Genomic DNA, 16,461 nt, shown 5'->3' with positions numbered 1-16,461 from the left:
ATCCAGTCCAACTGGAGTTTGAATTCCTATAATTATGCCCGTCTCTAGAAAATAGAAACGTACAAATCGTGAAAGAGATTGAATTTCAAACGATATTTTTCCAGGCCCTGATAATACGTTAGAAATCATGATTTCCCCCATATTAAAGGGTACGTTTATTCTCATGCTCCTGATTGGTTAGTAGCAGCGGTGCTGGGCAGCCAGCCGTGTGGTTAGTAGGGAGCTAGCTGGTCTCGGTGCCCGTCTGCCACAGCTTAAAGCCTGGAGCTCTGCCCCGTGTGCCCAACCCTTCCACGGCCCAGCTGCAAATCCCTCCTCAGGCAGTGGACTGAAAGAAGGCAGGTTAACCTTCTGTAGTGTGGTAGTGAAAGGGTTAACCTTCTGTAGTGTGGTAGTGAAAGGTTAACCTTCTGTAGTGTGGTAGTGAACGCGTTAACCTTCTGTAGTGTGGTAGTGAAAGGGTTAACCTTCTGTAGTGTGGTAGTGAAAGGGGTTAACCTTCTGTAGTGTGGTAGTGAAAAGGTTAACCTTCTGTAGTGTGGTAGGGAAAGTGTTAACCTTCTGTAGTGTGGTAGGGAAAGGTTAACCCTTTGTAGTGTGGTAGTGAAAGGGTTTAAGAAGCACGTCTAGGAACAAGGCGATTATAGTTTGGGGGGGGGATCATTAGCCGGGATTATTTTTTTATTTATAAAAAAAACTGCGATGCGGTCGTTCTCGGGGACACAAGCTTCTCCGCGGTGTCGCGATCAGAGACGGTGGAACTCCGACCACTTCAGCTTTGTGATCTCAACTTCAACTTAGCATGTCGCTAATGGCCCGGTCGATAACCCTGTGTATCCGCCCCCCCCCCCCCCCCCCACACGCGGTGCTACGGTAGCGTTAGTCCAGCCGGCCGCCCCTAAATCTGTCAGCAGATTGACATTGAGACGGCGTGCGGTTCATACCTGCCTCCTCCTCCTCCTTCTCCCCCTGGGAGAGGGGGCTTAGTGAGGGACACCACTGCCGCAGTCGCCTGGGCTTATCCTCTCTCTCTTTCTCTCTCTCTCTCTCTCTCACCCACTCGTCACTCACTCCCTCCCTCCCTCTCTCCCCCCTCATCCCTCTATCTCTTGCCATGGTTTATATGCAGCACTCTTTTGCTGCTCTCCCCTCCCTTTCCCCCCCTTTTATCTGGCCTCAGTATGCCTTCTCTCTCTCTCTCTCTCTCTCTCTCTCTCTCTCTCTCTCTCTCTCTCTCTCTCTCTCTTAGGCTCTTAGCTCCGCCTCCTACCATCCATCCTGAACTATCTATTTTCTCCCCGCTCTTCTCTTTTTTCGTCTCTCTCTCTCTCTCTGTTCTATTCTGCTACTTTTCTTTCTCTCTTTTTGTGTTTCTTTATCCGCTGTCTCCATCTCTCATACTCTCTCCATATCTCTCTTTCTCTCTCTCTCCATATCTCTCTTTCTCTCTCTCCATATATCTCTCTCTCTTTCTCTCTTTCTCTCCCTCTCTCTCTCTCTCTCTGTTAGGTAAGGGAAGGAAGGGGGAAGTTTCCCAGGGGAGATGTGTTTAGAGGATGGAGGGAGGAGGAGGAGGAGGAGGAGGGGGCAGGGGAGGGGCCAACCGTATCGGAGGGGAGGCAGAGGGAGGGAACGCGGGGGAGGGGTGGAGCGTAACGTGAGAGTGCCTGCAGCGAGCGAGGCATTCGAAGTGCAGACGAGAGAGGAGGAGGAGGAGGAGGAGGAGGGAACGAGAAGAAGCAGAAGTATAGAGGAGAGAGAGCGAGAGAGAGAGAGAGCGGAGAGGGGGACTTATTAAGACGCAATGTAAGAGGAACACCTTCATATCGATTCATATTCCATAGGTTCCCGTGTTACTGCTGTAGAATGATAGATTTCCGACCAGCGTTGTGCGTGTGTGTGCGCGCGCGCGCGTGTGTGTGTGCGTGCGCGTGTGCGTGTGTGTGTGTGTGTCTGTTAACTCCGGTCACTCGCTCCGGGACACCTGCTATAGGACGAAGAGCAACCTGTGTGCAGACATGTGTTTTAGCACTGAGCGTTCCTGTCTATCTAACGTGTGTGTGTGTGTGTCTATCTAACATGTGTGTGTGTGTGTCTATCTAACGCGTGTGTGTGTGTCTATTTAACGTGTGTGTCTATCTAACATGTGTGTGTGTGTCTATCTAACATGTGTGTGTGTGTATCTAACATGTGTGTGTGTGTCTATCTAACATGTGTGTGTCTATCTAACGTGTGTGTGTGTGTCTATCTAATGTGTGTGTGTGTGTCTATCTAACATGTGTGTGTGTGTCTATCTAACATGTGTGTGTGTCTATCTAACATGTGTGTGTGTGTGTGTCTATCTAACATGTGTGTGTGTGTGTCTATCTAACGTGTGTGTGTGTGTCTATCTAACATGTGTGTGTGTCTATCTAACGTGTGTGTGTGTGTCTATCTAACATGTGTGTGTGTCTATCTAACGTGTGTGTGTGTGTCTATCTAACATGTGTGTGTGTCTATCTAACGTGTGTGTGTGTCTATCTAACATGTGTGTGTGTGTCTATCTAACGTGTGTGTGTCTATCTTAACGTGTGTGTGTGTGTGTCTATCTAACATGTGTGTGTGTCTATCATGTGTGTGTGTATCTAACATGTGTGTGTGTGTCTATCTAACGTGTGTGTGTCTATCTAACATGTGTGTGTGTGTGTCTATCTAACATGTGTGTGTGTGTGTCTATCTAACATGTGTGTGTGTCTATCTAACGTGTGTGTGTGTGTCTATCTAACGTGTGTGTGTGTGTCTATCTAACGTGTGTGTGTGTGTGTGTCTATCTAACGTGTGTGTGTGTGTGTGTCTATCTAACGTGTGTGTGTGTGTGTGTCTATCTAACGTGTGTGTGTGTGTGTCTATCTAACGTGTGTGTGTGTGTGTGTGTGTGTCTATCTAACGTGTGTGTGTGTGTGTGTGTGTGTGTGTGTGTGTGTGTGTGTCTAATGTGTGTGGTTGTGTCTCAGGTGAGGTGTTCATCTAGTGTGTGTGTGTGTGTGTGTGTAGTTGTGTCTCAGGTGAGGTGTTCATCTAGTGTGTGTGTGTGTGTGTCTATCTAATGTGTGTGTGGTTGTGTGTGTGTCTATCTAACGTGTGTGTGTGTGTGTGTGTGTGTGTGTGTGTGTGTGTAGTTGTGTCTCAGGTGAGGTGTTCATCTAGTGTGTGTGTGTGTGTCTATCTAATGTGTGTGTGGTTGTGTCTCTCAGGTGAGGTGTTCCACTCCAGCTCGTCCTCTCCGGTCCCCAGCGGGTGGCGTCAGGGGGACATGGTGACCCCCACTCGACCCCGCACCACAGAGGACCTCTTCGCCGCCATTCACAGGTGGGACACAGTACAGTAGCCACTCCCCCCCCCCCCCCCCCCCCCCTCCGGTCCCTCCACATCTGTCTCCCTCTCTCTTTCTCTCCTTCCATGTTTTTCCGTGCCCCCACTCTCGACGTTTCCAGTACGTTCTCGTTTGACATCGCTTTGTTTTGTTCTTTCCTCCTGTGTTTTCCCGTCACTCTGTGCCTTTTTTGTGTCATCCTTTCCACCGCCTCTGTTTGTTGTTACGACCCTCCTCCTCCCAGAGAGCCCCCCCCCCCCCCCCCCCTCGGACACGCCCCTCTCCCCATAAACCACGACACGTCACCCTTAACCCCCCGGCTCCTCGCCTCCATCTTACCTCTCAGCCCATCAGTCCTCTCTGCTCTCCCCTCCTCCTCCTCCTCCCCCTCCTCCTCCTCCTCCTCCTCCTCCTCCTCCTCCTCCTCCTCCTCCTCCTCCACCCTCCCTCCATCCCTCCCTCAGTCATAACTTTAGTCAGGGCCGTACCATCTGCTAAGCGTACGCATCCGTCACGCGGCCGGCCTCTGGAGTCTTGGCCAGAGAGAGAGAGAGGGAGGGAGAGAGGGGGGGAGAGAGAGAGGGGGAGGGAGAGAGAGAGAGGGGGGGGGAGAGGGAGAGAGATTCTCTGCTCTCGGTCTGTCAAGGCCAAGAAGACACTGGCTCTGGAGGAAATGAGAGAGGAGTCCAGTCGGTTGTTAGCGTAACCATGTTAGCGTAGCATCATCACTCTCAGTGGGTGAACGGGAGGCTGTTCCTTCATTCATTATTAAGCCGTTTGACAACCCTCTGGCCCTAATCTAGGTTAGACTCTGGGAGAGAGTCAGTCAGTCTCTCTTCTCTCTCTCTCTCTCTCTCCCCCTCTATCTCACCATCTCCCTCCCTCCATCTCTCTCTTCCCCCTCCCTCTCCCTCTCTCTCTCTCCCTCCTCCCCCTCCCTCTCCTCCCCCTCTCTCCCTCTCTCCCTCCTCCCCCTCCCTCTCCTCCCCCTCTCTCCCTCTCTCTCTCTCCCTCCTCCCCCTCCCTCTCCCTCTCCTCCCCCTCCCTCCCTCCCTCTCTCTCCCTCCTCCCCCTCCCTCTCCCTCTCCTCCCCCTCCCTCCCTCCCTCTCTCTCTCTCCCTCCTCCCCCTCCCTCTCCTCCCCCTCTCTCTCCCTCCCTCTCTCTCTCCCTCCTCCCCCTCTCTCTCCCTCCTCCCCCTCCCTCTCTCCCTCCCTCTCTCTCTTGTACACACTGTTCTATGCTGCCTATGCATTATGTCCGCTCATATATATGATGTAAACCTGCGTACGAACTTCAACAGCAGCACTGCTACCATCAGGAAACTCTTCACACAGGCAGACAGTGTGTGTGTCCTAGCAGACAGTGTGTGTGTCCTAGAAGACAGTGTGTGTGTCCTAGAAGACAGTGTGTGTGTGTGTCCTAGAAGACAGTGTGTGTGTCCTAGAAGACAGTGTGTGTGTCCTAGAAGACAGTGTGTGTGTGTCCTAGAAGACAGTGTGTGTGTGTGTCCTAGAAGACAGTGTGTGTGTCCTAGAAGACAGTGTGTGTGTGTCCTAGAAGACAGTGTGTGTGTCCTAGAAGACAGTGTGTGTGTCGGTGGTACGGAGGCTGAGTTTAACGAGGGTCACAGGATTTCATTTCACAGGACTTTATTTCCTCTGGCTTTCAATTGAAGACTTATATATATATATATTATATATAGCGCCCGCCGACGTAATGTGTGTGTGTTTGAGTGTGTGTGTTTGAGTGTGTGTGTGTTTGAGTGTGTGTGTTTGAGTGCATGTGTTTGAGTGCATGTGTTTGAGTGCATGTGTTTGAGTGCGTGTGTTTGAGTGTGTGTGTTTGAGTGTGTGTGTTTGAGTGCATGTGTTTGAGTGCGTGTGTGTTTGAGTGCATGTGTGTTTGAGTGCATGTGTGTGTGATCGAGTGCATGTGTGTGGTCGAGCGTGTGTGTGTGATCGAGTGCATGTGTGTGTGATCGAGTGCATGTGTTTGAGTGTGTGTGTTTGAGTGCATGTGTTTGAGTGCGTGTGTTTGAGTGCATGTGTTTGAGTGCGTGTGTTTGAGTGCATGTGTTTGAGTGCGTGTGTTTGAGTGCATGTGTTTGAGTGCGTGTGTTTGAGTGCATGTGTTTGAGTGTGTGTGTTTGAGTGTGTGTGTTTGAGTGTGTGTGTTTGAGTGCATGTGTTTGAGTGTGTGTGTGTTTGAGTGCGTGTGTTTGAGTGCATGTACGTGTTTCAGTGCATGTGTGTGTGTTTGTTTGAGTGCATGTGTTTGAGTGCATGTGTGTGTGTTTGAGTGCATGTGTGTGTGGTCTAGTGCATGTGTGTGTGATCGAGTGCATGTGTTTGAGTGCATGTGTGTGTGTGTTTGAGTGCATGTGTGTGTGGTCTAGTGCATGTGTGTGTGATCGAGTGCATGTGTTTGAGTGCATGTGTGTGTGTTTGAGTGCATGTGTGTGTTTCAGTGTGTGTGTGTGTGTGAGTGTGTGTGTAGGTGTGTGTGTGTGGTCGAGTGCATGTGTGTGTGATCGAGTGCATGTGTTTGAGTGCATGTGTGTGTGTGTGTGGTCGAGCATGTGTGTGTTTGAGTGTGTGTGAGTGTGTGTGTAGGTGTGTGTGTGTGGTCGAGTGCATGTGTGTGTGATCGAGTGCATGTGTTTGAGTGCATGTGTGTGTGTTTCAGTGTGTGTGTGTGTGTGTGTGTGGTCGAGCGTGTGTGTGTGTGTGTGTGGTTGAGTGTGTGTGTGTGTTTCAGTGTGTGTGTGGTTGAGTGTGTGTGTGTGTTTCAGTGTGTGTGTGGTTGAGTGTGCTCATGTGGCCTGTATCAGTAATCGAATGGGTTTAATTAAATGTGTGTCCTGTGTGTCTGTCGGTGTGGAGCTCTGCGGCCCTCGTCTCCTCCTCCGCTGCCAGAGGAAGGTCCTCTAGGGCCTCAAACACAGGTGTCAACCGTGATCATCTCTTCTATGCAACACAAGTCCCATTGTAACATAATAATTTTTGTTCTTGTTTACAAACAAGAATAATCTAATATTCTTGTATTAGATGAGATGAGGTTGAATCCCCGGTATGTTCAGGTTAACCCTTTCACTACCACACTACAGAAGGTTAACCATTCACTACATTTAGTCATTTAGCTGACGCTTTTATCTGGAGGTTAACCGTCTCTGTAGCGTGGTTGTGAAAGGGTTAATCCTTTGTCACGTGGTGGCGGTGAAAGGGTTATTAACCTTCTGTATTGTCGCAGTGAAAGGGTTATTAACCCGTTGGCGGTGTGGTTGTGAAAGGGTTAAATACCGGTCTGCGCGACTGCTTCCGGGTTTCTCAAGCGCGTCGTGAAATGATTGCGTCTGACGTTAGTTCTGGTCAGACTAAGAGAGAACATGCCTCTGGATCCAGAGGGGGGGGGGGGGGGTGAGCAGCACCACAGAGCTGTGTAGGCTTCACCTTTCCCCCCCCCCTCATCTCCCAGAACACCCAGTGCAGCGTTTAGGACCGTTAGAACCGGTCTTTCCGTTAGAACCGGTCCCATTTGATCCCTCGTTAAACCGCGCAGCTCGGTCTTAGTCCACCAGGACGTTCTCAGTTGATTAGTCTAGTGCAACGGTTCCCAAACTTTTTTGGCCGTGCACCCCCTGTCACCTCCCGACCTAGCTGACGCACCCCCCCAATGGGTTTCTGTTAGAAAAAATTGTTGCTGGTCTCCGTGCACAGATGAAGCACACCTGTGTCAGACACGCCCGAGACATTATTGTTTATTATTATTATTAAAACGTACGTTTTTTATTAAAACGTTTCTTGAATTTCATGATTTACACAGTGAAAATCCCCATTTGAAATAATGTATATTAGTTATATTTATTAGGCATAAAAAAAAATTGTTTGGTTCCTGTTGGTTGTCAGTTAAGGCCATGAGTAGGTAGGGAATTTATAAATTTTTTTATTTTATCTCTTCCCACGGCGACTATGGATAGGGAATTTCTTTATTTAATTAAAATATTCACGACAACATGGATGCATGTACTCTGCCAGCATGTTTAATATCCATAATACTAAAGGTTTGACTAAGATTTTAATGACATTTTATTGTAAAAAAATATCAAATTATTTTTAATTTTTCATGTCACGCACCACCTAGAGGGCGCTCGTGCACAAGGGGTGCGCGCACCACAGTTTGGGAACCACTGTGTTTTGTTTCAGCTTTTCTCCGGACGAGTTACATCCTGAAGAATGACCTCTTTAGTGAGCGTCGACTTTAAAGAGGTCTTTCTGCATCACTGCACTTCACTTCACAGATTGTTCTCCGCTGTGGGAGGGAGTGCAGAGCATCGCGTTGTAATCTCACAGTACGGGGAGTCTCTTATATACATCAAATCAACAAATCTATTAGTGAACACCGGTTTTTTCTTTAGTGGAGGACAAGCCTGCAGTGATGAGGCAACAGTGATGTGTCGACATTAGAGCTGTGGATGTTCACTGGCCTCACGTTTAGATTACCATTCAGCTGATTCGATTCTACGATGCATCTCGATGCAGCTCAATAATATATTACATCCTCAATTGTATAATCTATATTTACTGCACATGGCAACTTTTTCATCAATTGATACAAGCGGTCAGATCAATTTACTTTTATTTAGAAAGTTCTTAAATCAGAATGTCAAAATAAATGTCTTTACTAGTGTCGCATGATACAGATACTAGAAAGGTATCTTGATACCCAGCTGTTAAAATGGTTCAATACTATTTTTTTTTATTAGTATCGGTATTAGTATCAATACTTTTAGAATATTTTCTATGAGTTGAGTGGATGCATCATGACCAGAGCACTAGCTTTAATACTACAATAATAATAATAATATATGGCGGCTACGTGGCGTAGTGGGCAAGGCGCTCGCCACGAATGACGGAGACGCTGGGCTTGCCTGTTCGAGCCCAGCGCTCCACATTGCTTTCAGTTTAGCTGGCCGTCCATACTAATACACATTGGCCGTATTAGGGGGTGGGAAACTGATGGGTGGGGATCGGGCGTTGTGGACAGCGACTCCTACAGGTCGGTTGGTGCGCCTGCGCAGTAGAATCAGGAAGTGTCGGGGGCAGCGTGAGCCTCCCACGCATTACTCCTCGCCACTGAGAGATCGAGCTGCGCAGGTGAAAAGATGCGACTGCTGTTACCTCAAGTACCGGAGGGGACTTGTGCTATGTGTGTCTATTCTGCATCGAACATTGTACATATGTCTATACTGAACACTGTGACCTCATTTTCTACTTCTAAATTACATGCTATACTATGTTATTTGATACTATCTTGTCTAGCACAGTCTCTGGAGCGTAACAGTAAGAAGCATTTTGTATGAAAGTATTCTGTACTTCTGTATGACAACTATTAAAGAAACTTGAAACTTGATTGCAGCCGGCTTGTGGGAGGCAAGAAACAGCGTTCGTGACAGGGGAGGGTTGAATTGGATGATACGAAATTGGGATGGGAGAAAATATATAGAAAATGGGAGAAAAAGTGGATAAAAAAAAATAATAATAATATATTTGATTTGTAGGGCGCTTTATAGTTGTGCAGAAAACCCCAAAGCGCTACATTGTAAAAGAACATAAAAGCTAGCAAGAGAGTAGGGCTGACCCCTATTAATCGATTAGTCGACTAATCGGTCGAAAGGAGCCGTAGTCGACTGGCCAACCTCTTAGTCGAATATAATTAAAAAAAAAATCGTATTAATTCTTTTTTATAAAATGTTTCTATCATTCTTTCCAAAAGAAAAGAGGCACGCATACCAGAGGCTAACTGCCTACGAAAACAGGCACAGAGGCACTGAAAGAGGATTTCACCATCTAATGAACACACTAGACTAGACAAATATCAAGATGTATCCATCAGTGGACCAATTGCATGCTTTTGCAGAGGACAAGAAGCCTTCAGTCGACTCCTTCAGACATTAAAGCACCCCCCCCCCCAGCCCAAATGGAATGATTAAAAATAAAAAAAATAAAAAAAATATTATACTTTTTTTTTGGCGACCAATAGTCGACTAACGGCAAATTTTGGCCAATCCTAGTCGACCATCCAAATCCTTAGTCGGGGACAGCCCTACAAGAGAGTAAAAAAAATTAAGTATTTTAATAATCGATTATGTTGTCACTGCATCGTCCCTGTCCGCATCATGATGCATCTTAGAATCGAGAAACGTCCACACCCCTGGTAGCCATAGCAACCAGACCCCAGCTGCGTTCGGTCAGTCAGGTCAACCCGGTGCTGTTAGTATCACTCTTCATCCATTCTTCTCTCCTCACTCTCTCACCTCTTTCATAGCTCGCCCCCCTCCCTCCCTCCCACCCCTCTCATCTCTCCCCTCCCTCCCTCCCTCCCTCCCTCCCTCCCTCCCTCCCTCTCCCTTTCTCTCTCATCTGTCTCTCCCTCTCACCTCTTTCATAGCTCCCCCTCTCTCTCTCCTTTCCCTCCATCCCTTTCTCTCTCCCCTCTCTCTCTCTCCCTCCCCCCTCTCTCTCTCTCTCTCTCTCTCTCGCTCTCCTTTCTATGATTGAGAGTTGATTAAAACTACATTTTCTCACTTCAGCTTCGACACGAGTCGTTGGCAGGAGTCTCAAAACCAAACATAATACATTGAGCAGAAAGAAATCAATGGGGGCAATAACCTATACGGCCACGGTATGTGTTTACTCACTGGATCGGTACAGAGCTGCCTTTTCTACTCGCCGATCTGTCTTATTGTGTGTGTGCGTGTGTGCGTGTGTGTGTGTGTGTGTGTGTGTGTGTGTGTGTGTGCGCGTGCGTGCACGTGTGCGTGTGTGTGTGTGTGTGTGTGTGTGTGCACTTCAGTAGCTGGAGTGCAATCAGTCACTGGGTGTCAGACTCAGACGCAGAGCTGTCTCGGTTCAGTGCAGTTGTGTGTTTGTTTTTGTGTGTGACTGTGAGAGAGTGAGAGAGTGAGTGAGAGTGAGAGAGAGAGAGAGAGAGTGAGAGAGAGATGGAGAGAGAGGGAGAGAGAGAGAGAGAGAGAGAGAGAGAGAAAAGAAAATGAGAAAAGTCATTTGAGAAAAGTTGTCTGGGAAAGAGAGATGGAGAGAGAGAGAGAGAGGGAGAGAGAGAGATGGAGAGAGATAAAGAAAGCTAGAAAGAGAGAGATATGGGGAAAATAAAGAATATAGTAGAACCAGAGAGAGGGAGAGAGAGAGAGAGAGGGAGATGGAGGGAGAGAGAGAGAGGGAGAGAGAGAGAGAGAGAGAGTGAGAGTGAGAGTGAGAGAGTGAGAGTGAGAGAGAGAGAGAGAGTGAGAGTGAGAGAGAGAGAGATTACGTAATCCCTCTAACCTGTGGGCTGATGCGCTGATGGAACTCTCCAGGGACAGCGTTAGATGGAGGTTGAAATTAGGCCACGTTCCTGCAGTCGACCCCCCGAACTAAGACTGTGTTACTTACTCTCCGCGCCTCTCCTTCGTGAGCCGTCTCCTCTGTCCTCCACCAGGTAGATCTCCTGCAGGTCCTGGGTCTCCTCTGTCCTCCACTATGTTGTCCTCCTTCCTCCTTCACCTTTCATCACCCAAAGTCTTCCTCTCCTTTATCATGAAATCAGCTTTTCATGCCTGTCACTGTCTCCGTCTCCCTGACTCTGTCTCTTTCACTGACTGTCTCTGTCACTCTCTCTGTCTCTGTCTCTGTCTCTGTCTCTGTCTTTGTCACTCTCTCTGTCACTGTCTCTGTCACTGTCTCCGTCTCTGTCACTCTCTCTGTCTCTGTCACTGTCACTCTCTCTGTCTTTGTCTCTGTCACTCTCTCTGTCTTTGTCACTCTCTCTGTCTTTGTCACTCTCTCTGTCTTTGTCTCTGTCACTCTCTCTGTCTTTGTCTCTGTCACTCTCTCTGTCTTTGTCTCTGTCACTCTCTCTGTCTTTGTCTCTGTCTCTCTCTCTGTCACTGGCTCTATCTTTGTCACTCTCTCTGTCTCTGTCTCTGTCACTCTCTCTGTCTTTGTCTCTGTCACTCTCTCTGTCTTTGTCACTCTCTCTGTCTTTGTCTCTGTCACTCTCTCTGTCTTTGTCTCTGTCTCTGTCTCTGTCACTGGCTCTGTCACTCTCTTTGTCTCTGTCTCTGTCACTCTCTCTGTCACTCTCTCTGTCACTCTCTCTGTCACTCTCTCTGTCACTGTCTTTGTCTCTGTCACTGGCTCTGTCACTGTCTTTGTCTCTGTCACTGGCTCTGTCACTGTCTCTATCTTTGTCACTATCTCTGTCACCGTCTCTATCACTGTCTCTGTCCCCTTCCCCTTCTCTTGTCCTTCCTGCAGCGGGGGAATGCAGAACGAGAGCGCCCCCTGGCTAGTGAGGTGCGGAGCGGCAAGTAGCCCCCTATACCTGTTATTGGCCAAGCCCCCGTTTCCTGCGCTAGCTTTCGGATTAGCAGCAAACAATAATCCCACAGCGCAACCCCTGGACTACAGATTAATTCATTAATGCCCAACCCCCCCCCCCCCCCCCCCCCTCCCATCTCTAATCACCAGACCCCCTGCAGCTCTTAGCGCCACGCTTGTTGTGCCCAGGCTCCAGAGTGGGGGTGCTGTGGATGAGCTCGACTGTACCCCCCTGCTGAGCGGAGGCTGAGAACGTCCTCGAGTGATTAAAAGTGCTTTGGGCACTTTTCCCAGTTTTGTCTCGTTGTGGATGAACTCCATTGTAGCCTCAGCGTTCCGGCAGAGAGCTGCAGCGTAGGCAGTTCTGCTGACGTTTCAGAGCCGTTAACATTAAGTATAGAAGATTCAGAGCCCCTCCCCCCTTCCTCTTAACTCCTCCTCACACCTTCAAGCCAATATGCCACTCACCCCCCCCCCCCCCCCCCCCTGTTATTATGCATCATGTGATTAAATGTGGGACTACGTTCAGAGGGGAAGTGTGCCAATCCTTTTTTTTTGTTTTTTTATTACTAAAACTCAACACAAAAGCAAAGCCGGGGACTGGACTTGGAACTCCCCTGGAAGAGAGGCTGTTTCGTCTGGGTTCAGTTGTACGGGCGCCCAGTGATTGCGGCAATGTTTGGATTTTGGCAGAGAAATCCTTAAGTCCACGTGTCGTGTAGACATTCAGCCACTAGATGGTGCTATAGAGCGTCTCTCCAGCCCCGGCTTCTCGTCCTCCTGGTGTCTTCCTCCTCCTCGCTGCTCTCCGTCTCCCTTCAAACCATGTATCCTATTAACCCTCAACGTACCGCGTTACTCCTCCTCCTCCGCACACGTCTCTAACCTCTCTCTCTCCGCCTTCCGTCCGCAGGTCCAAGAGGAAGGTCCTGGGTCGCAGAGAGTCTGACGACGACAAGTCGTCGCGGGGAGGAAGCGGGAGCCAGTCTCCGCAGTCTCCGCCCGTCACCCCGACGGGGACGACGCCCCAAACCCCCCCCGCTGCCCCGGCGGTGTCCTCCTCGCTCCCGCGGCAGACCAGCGCCATCCAGCGCAACCTCCGCAAGTCGGCCACCAGCAGCGACACCTTCAAGGCGCTGCTGCTGAAGAAGGGCAGCCGCTCGGAGACCAGCTTCCGCATGTCGGCCGCCGAGATGCTGCGCTCCACCGCCCCGAGCTTCCAGAGGACCCGCTCCGAGTCGTCCCTCGACCCGCCCCGCCTCGCCTCCTCGCCGTCCTCCTCGCCGCCCACCACGCCGCACGGCAGCCCCTGCGCCTCCTCGCCCAGCCGCAGGGCGGCGGAGGAGTGGAACCGCAACGAGGGCCTGATGACGTTCTCCTCCTCGCCGACGACGACGTACTCCTCGTCCTCCTCGTCGTCGCCCTCGTCGTCGTACCTGAGCGGGATGAAGTACGGCCGGTCGCGCACGCCGCCCTCCGCCGCCAGCAGCAAGTACAACGCGCGCTGTCGCATCCTCAGCAGTCCCATGACGGTCATCTGCGAGCGGGAGGGGGAGCTGGCGGAGAGCGAGGGCGGAGATGCCACCGACGGCGGCGTGTGCCGCGTCCTCCTGGCCACCAGGCCGCACCCCCTGGCCACCAGGCCGCACCCCCTGCTCCAGAACTCTAATGGCACTTTATCTGAGGAGAGCAGCAGCTAAGGACAGGAAGTAACAAGCACCGCCCCCTGGGTACAGGGGAGCTGAACTCATTCGTGGTCGCCAGGGGAAGGGGCCAGGAGGAAGAGCCAATGGGAGGCCCCCGCTAGAGACTCCGAAGCCCTCTCCGAGTCCCACCCCCCTGGGCCCCCAGGAGGTCCTGTCGGGCCGTGGGTCTGGTTCTGAGGACGCGGGCCCCCCGTCAGGCCCTGCTGTGTGGTCCGACGTGTGCCTGACCACGGACCAGGATATAGTCCGTCTGAAGTGGAGAACTGGTTCAACTGCAGCTTTTCAAGACTTGAGATTCTCACTTTCTTCTTTTAACGACTTGCCGATTTTGTGTTATAAGAAAAAGTTATCTTTTATAGTCCCCTTCTTTCCAAGCCTGGTGTTTTTTTTTCGAGTTTGTTTGATCGAATTGTTTCGCTTCATTCTGTTAGAGCTTCTGGCCGGTTCTCATCATAGTAACGCAGAGGTCCCTTTTAGTTTGAGAGAGGTTTCTCCGAGGACTTGGGTAACGAGGGCGGCGCGCTGGAGTGATGTGAAGGAGTTGAAAGGTGACGAGTTTGTTTGTTTGAATTGGCTGCTGTGGCGCTAAGTAAGTAGCTCTACGGGAGTGGAGCGTGGAGGGGGGGGAGCTCACCTCGTCTTATCCACTCCGCTCACCGCTTCTCTCCCGTTAGCTTTAGAGAGCGCTTTTCGAAAACCACGTGGCTCGCACGAGTGTTGAAAACAGCCTATACCGTCGAACGAACCCCCCCCCCCCCCCCCCCCTTTCTCTTTGAATTCAGTGGTTTAGTTTGCTAAGGCGAGTGTTTTCGACGGGGGAAAGGCCGGGGGCTCGGTGCTGCCCCCTAGAGGAGGAGCAGGACGAGGCGTCCAGTGGACAATAGCCGGGCCTTCGTCGGCGCGGCGCACCGGCAGTAACAGTGGGTTCACTCTGCGAGGTTCTCAAGGGTGTTTGGATTTTAGTTTGTAGATTTTGCACTGTCCATATATGTTTCCTTTTCTTTGTTTGTTTGTGACATTTAAAAAAGAAAAAGAAAGAAAAATACGTTTAATTTGCTTACGTGTGTTTTATTAAGCCAGTGATGATGTCATGACTCACGTGAAATGAAGTATGAATCTACAAGGTAAAACTAGAAAATGTGTGTCTGTGATCATTTTGGTTACCAAAGAGCTAAACGATTTAACGTAGCCTGCTGTTCCTCCCGATCTCAGGACACGATCTGGACTTTCTTTTGCGATCGATTGCACCGCGGCCCCCGACGCGGACGGTCCTGGGTGTTGAGACGACCCGCTTGAACCCTCTTATTAGCCTCCTAATGCGCTGTGTACCTTCCCGCTAGGTTCCTCCTCCTCTCCTTCCGCGGTTATATATGATTCTGTATGTAAATACATAGAAAATTGTTTTAAGTAACATTTGACTTATTTTCAAAAAGGACTTTGTAAATTTTTAGAGCCCTCTGTTTTTGTCAGAATGGAGTGGTTTCCTTTTTTTTGTAGACTATTTATTTTTTTTAAATAGTGAGGCTACGATGCTATACCTGCTCACAGTCCACGAGCAAACCACTTGCATATTATGCTTTAATCGCATCAAGGCCAACATTTTTAACCTTTTTCTTTTTAGCAGTACTTACTTTTATATATAAAAAAAAAAAACTGTGCTTTAAACTGGGTGGAAAAAGAAGAAGCAATTACATAAAGATAACGGTAATAATAATCCCGCTCGCGTATTTGACTGCCTTTAGGATAATACGTTGTGCAAATACCACCCCGGTGCTTAAAAGCGGCCGAGTAAATGTGGTCTCTGTGAGTCACGGGCGCAAGACTTCCATCACCTCGCTACAGCCTCGCCAGTGCCAGCCATTTAATCACCTGTGACCAAAGTGGCTCGCGGCTCCCTGCTCGGCCAGGATGATTGAGTACCCTGGGCGCGGGCGCATCACGTGACAGGGTGGGAGGGGAAGAGGGGGGGGGGGGGGGGGGGGGAGTATATGAAGTCTCAATCTCGGTGACTTTATGAAGACAGGTCGAGGAGAGGAGAGGGGAGGATTAGGAAATGAAATAGTGGAGGCAGGCTGCTAACCCTCTTCTTGTGTATGTCTGTGTAATAAAACATGGTGATATTTAAAGAGCACGTCTCTGTTTTGTATCTCTCTCTCTCTCTCTCTCTCCCGGCCATCTGCCAGCCCGACGCCGCCACAAGTCACCGCCTCATTAGCGCCGTCGTTGCGAGGCCCGTCATCCAGAAGACTCCCTGCCTCCCTCCCTCCCTCGCTCGCTCGCGCTGAGGGTCATTAGTAACGGCTCTTTACTTCTGGACGTCCCGTTAGGAAACGCTGCATCACGGGCAGCACACACGCCCCGCCCCGCCAGTGGCTCCTGTTGCAGAAACAAACAACCATCATCATCACCGACCTGCTGCTGCACCGTCATATCGCTCTGATTTCCATGACGATGCATAAATGTGACCTTCTCTTCCTTTAGTTTCCTACAGGCTACGTTCACACTGCAGGCAAAAAGTGGCCCCACATCATCAGATTAGTTTGCTCATATGTAGGGTTGGGCACCGAGAACCGGTTCTAATAGGAACCCGGTTCCTAACTTCCGGTTCTGGAACTGGAAGTAACATATTTGCATTTCGATTCTTAAAAAAAAAAAAAAAAAAAAAATTACTTTGTTAATTAATACCCTATAGTTACAGTACAGCAACCAAATTAAACTGTAGTCAACTGACAATGTGAATAGTATGAAAAAAATTAAAGATAAAAAAAATTTATAATAATCTTCTGCGAAATAAGCTGTGACCTGTTTTGACCTGCACCTCAAAGAATCGGAATCGAGAATCGTTTAGAACAGGAATCGAAATGGAGAATCGGAATCGGAACCGGAACCGGAATCGTTCAAATCCAAACGATGCCCAGTCAGTCATATATGTGACTCAGATCTTTTTTTCACAACAGTGTGAACAACAGCACAAATCACATGGAATCGGACCTTTTCAATCCACTTTCATTCATGTGTGGTCCT

The 16,461-nt window shown here is 49.5% G+C and overlaps 1 protein-coding gene across 1 annotated transcript in view; it reads left to right on the top strand.

The window, feature by feature from the left end:
* Positions 1–15,389, top strand: part of LOC311228401 (NHS-like protein 1) — a 177,664-nt gene extending 162,275 nt beyond the window's left edge. The window contains 2 exon segments of the mRNA XM_084314308.1: positions 3,234–3,348; positions 12,645–15,389. Coding sequence (XP_084170434.1) covers positions 3,234–3,348; positions 12,645–13,431 — 902 coding nt within the window. The 3' untranslated portion in view covers positions 13,432–15,389.
* The last annotated feature ends 1,072 nt before the right edge of the window (positions 15,390–16,461 follow it).

The sequence above is a fragment of the Notolepis coatsorum genome (genome assembly GCF_963971535.1).
Source record: "Notolepis coatsorum genome assembly, chromosome: 5".
NCBI lineage: Eukaryota > Metazoa > Chordata > Actinopteri > Aulopiformes > Paralepididae > Notolepis > Notolepis coatsorum.
This window is presented reverse-complemented; position numbering and strand designations above follow the sequence as displayed.